The sequence below is a fragment of the Octodon degus genome, unplaced genomic scaffold, assembly GCF_000260255.1.
Source record: "Octodon degus isolate 3935 unplaced genomic scaffold, OctDeg1.0 scaffold00045, whole genome shotgun sequence".
Lineage (NCBI taxonomy): Eukaryota > Metazoa > Chordata > Mammalia > Rodentia > Octodontidae > Octodon > Octodon degus.
In genome coordinates, this window is record NW_004524621.1 from 12,005,083 (window position 1) to 12,008,081 (window position 2,999).

Genomic DNA, 2,999 nt, shown 5'->3' on the forward strand with positions numbered 1-2,999 from the left:
AAAAAAAAAAAAAAAAAGCCCAGAGCTTGAGTGGGGATAGTTGCATGAGTACTCCATAATTAATTCCTTTTTTGAGGACTTCTGGTCATTCTCATAACAATAAAAAATTACTTATTGCTTCCCTGTCAATTCCTTGAAATCTGGGGATTTGTCTGACTATGACTGGCTCCCTAGAAATCCCCTCTTGGTTCCCAGGATTGAGAGAAAGGGCAGATGGAGGGGGCTGTTCTGGGCTAGGTTCCCTCCAGCTGTTCATCTAAGCCAGGTGTTGGATTTTTTTCTTAATGGTTAATAGAGGAAGGGTGTGGTACACCTGCAGGGCTAGGTGGGCAAACCCCAAAGGACTGCAGGTCCTAAGCTCTCCGAGGAACTTGTCTTCTCTGGCTCAGCTGTCCCAAGGGAGAGGCTGGTTCCCAGATAGTAGGCTGCAGGCATTGACGACACAGGGAGGCCGTGTGGGCTCCCATGGTTGTTCTCAGGACCCCAAGAAGTCTTCTCATCACTTGCCACACCAGAAAGGAGAGGGGCACAGGTAAGGACAGGGTGAAGCTGGGCACGTGGACTCTGGTCCCCAACCCTGACCACCACCCCCCAACGACAGACCTACGGCTGATGCTGCAATGAGACGAAAGCAAATCCTCTCCCTGGAGTGTTCAGTGCAGGCTCTCTTCTTGGCCAGACTACAGACAACTTTGGTTCTCAGGGCTGAGGCCAAGGAAAGCAAAGAGGGGGAAGCTGCTGAAGGGGGAAGCTGGAGAGCAGGGTCGGGCTCTGACAGAAACAGAGCGGTGAAAGGGAATCCCCCTGCAGAGCACAGAAGGGAATTTTTGGGTGGAGAAAGTGAAAGCTCTGCCTTATAAAAAAAAAGGGGCAGCTGCAGCCTCAAAGCCTCACACAGACTTGCACGCTCACGCTTAGAGGAGCCTCACACCCTCCACGGACACCGAGTGCCTCTCATCGCTCCCTTGCACACTCACCTGGGCCTCGGTTCACACAGCCTCTTGCACACAAACACCCAGACCCTCACTCAGCTCACACATACTTGCTGCCAGCACAGTCTCCATGGCTCCCTGCATGGCCCCGCTGTTGGCCTTCAGCCTGCTGTTTCTCTGGACCAACCTAGGTAAGGTTGAGAGGAGGCATGGGGAGGGGGTAGTGAGTAGGGGCAATGTCTGGGTCTTAAACTGCTGGATGGTAGTCAAGGGAGACACAGCAAGTTCAAGTTTGCATGTTTCACTCTGGGGATTTCCATGCCCGGTGTGTTCCTGCGCATGTGGGTGTACCTGTGTCCCAAATTCCAGCTTGGCTCTGCACTGGGCTCTTCGTGGGTCCTATGGCTGCCTCCTCCTGTGGACTCTATTTCCTGCTGCCTTTATTTCCCAGGCAGGAGAGAGAACATATATTTATTTCAGGTAGGGAAAATGGGAGGCACTAGAGCTGGTAATCAAAAATATTTAGTATTGTAATTAACTCCTTTATTCCCTTTTGTTAAAAAAAAAATTAAGGCAATAAGTCTATGTTGCTCAGACTGGTCTCAAATTCCTGGGCTCAAACAATCCTCCTGCTTCAGTCTTCACTAGCTGGGGTAACAGGTGTGCACCACCAGCCCAGTTATTTAGTAATTCATAAAACCCTTACCAGCCTTCTCTGCCCAGCACTATGACTACCACCAACTCTACCTGCTATATGTGGGAATTGAGCAGGCCTAGGAGAAGAGTTGGGGGGATCAGAGCAGCAGGAAGGCACTGTGGCATTCAGGGCAGAGGTTCTTTACCAAGCTTAGAAGTATCATATTTAGCAATCAGTAGGGCCATATTGATGTATGCCAGCTGAATATCAGGTTCAGCTGTCCCCACTATACACACTCAGGTGTCCTTAATGCCACCTAGGCCTGTGGCCCTTCTTCATAGTCTCTATGTCCTGTCAACTGCTTTCCTCTCTCCCAGCCCCTGCTCTGGGTGGTGCTAATGATGCTGAGGACTGCTGCCTGTCTGTGACCCACCGCCCCATCCCTGGGAACATCGTGAAAGCCTTTCGCTACCTGCTCATCAAGGATGGCTGCAGGGTGCCAGCTGTTGTGTGAGTTGCAGGCAGGAGTATCTGGCCTCATCCCCATACCACTTGGTAATAGCCTCAGCACCTCATCCCTCTTTCCTGATCATACTCAGCCCCAGCAAGGAAGCCACCGAGAAAGGCTCACAGACATGAACCCCAGCAGCTGCTCCTCATACTAGAGCCTTCCAGAAAGCTGGTTCTGGGTTTCTATTGTCTGGCTTTGGCTCTCACTCCAGGTTCACCACACTAAGGGACTACCAGCTCTGTGCACCCCCAGATCAGCCCTGGGTAGACCGCATCATCCGGAGACTGAAGAAGTCCCTTCCCAAGGCAAGCCTGGCCTCCTCCCAGCCCTGTCTCCATCCACCAAGCCCCCTCTAAAATTGCAGCCTATGACGATGTCCTTCTTTCTTTCTCAGGGCAAGCGCCACAGTAATTAGCCCTGACAACACCACAGGGAGCCCTGAGTCAACAGGAAGAATGGAACCAAGGACCAGAGGGAGAACCAGGCCTCCAGCTGCTCTGTACCAGACCTGAACCAGCCAGGACAGGTCTAAAGTGTCAAAGTGACTGTGAATGTGAGTGTGAGCAAGAGCACAGCCTCTCCACATCCAGACTGCAGTGCTTACAATAAAGCCACTTAGCACCCATAGATCTGTCTGCTGTCTGTTTGCTCTACCAGAGAGAACAGGACTAGGAAGGGAGGAAAGAAAATAGCAGCTGAGGTGTGATACCATTCCACCCTGAGATCTGAGCTTGCTCCTCATCAATCTCCCCCTAACACCCCAGTGCTCTCAGGATCAGCCCCTACCATTAGGGACCCCGATCATGCCTCCTCGCACCCATCACATTCCACATTTGGACACACTCAACTTGCATCAATTCCCTGAGTGAGCCAAGTCTCTCATGCCTCCCTGTCTTTGCTTTCCAAGGCTGGTGTTCAA

General features: G+C 51.8%; 1 protein-coding gene across 1 annotated transcript; it reads left to right on the top strand.

Moving 5' to 3' along the window:
* Positions 1 to 907: 907 nt before the first annotated feature.
* Ccl19 (C-C motif chemokine ligand 19) lies at positions 908 to 2,705 on the top strand. Its single transcript, XM_012514895.2, has 4 exons — positions 908 to 1,123; positions 1,947 to 2,079; positions 2,292 to 2,385; positions 2,475 to 2,705. Exons 1-4 carry the CDS (start codon positions 1,063 to 1,065, stop codon positions 2,493 to 2,495), a joined length of 309 nt encoding a protein of 102 aa, XP_012370349.1. The 5' UTR covers positions 908 to 1,062; the 3' UTR covers positions 2,496 to 2,705.
* Positions 2,706 to 2,999: the final 294 nt, after the last annotated feature.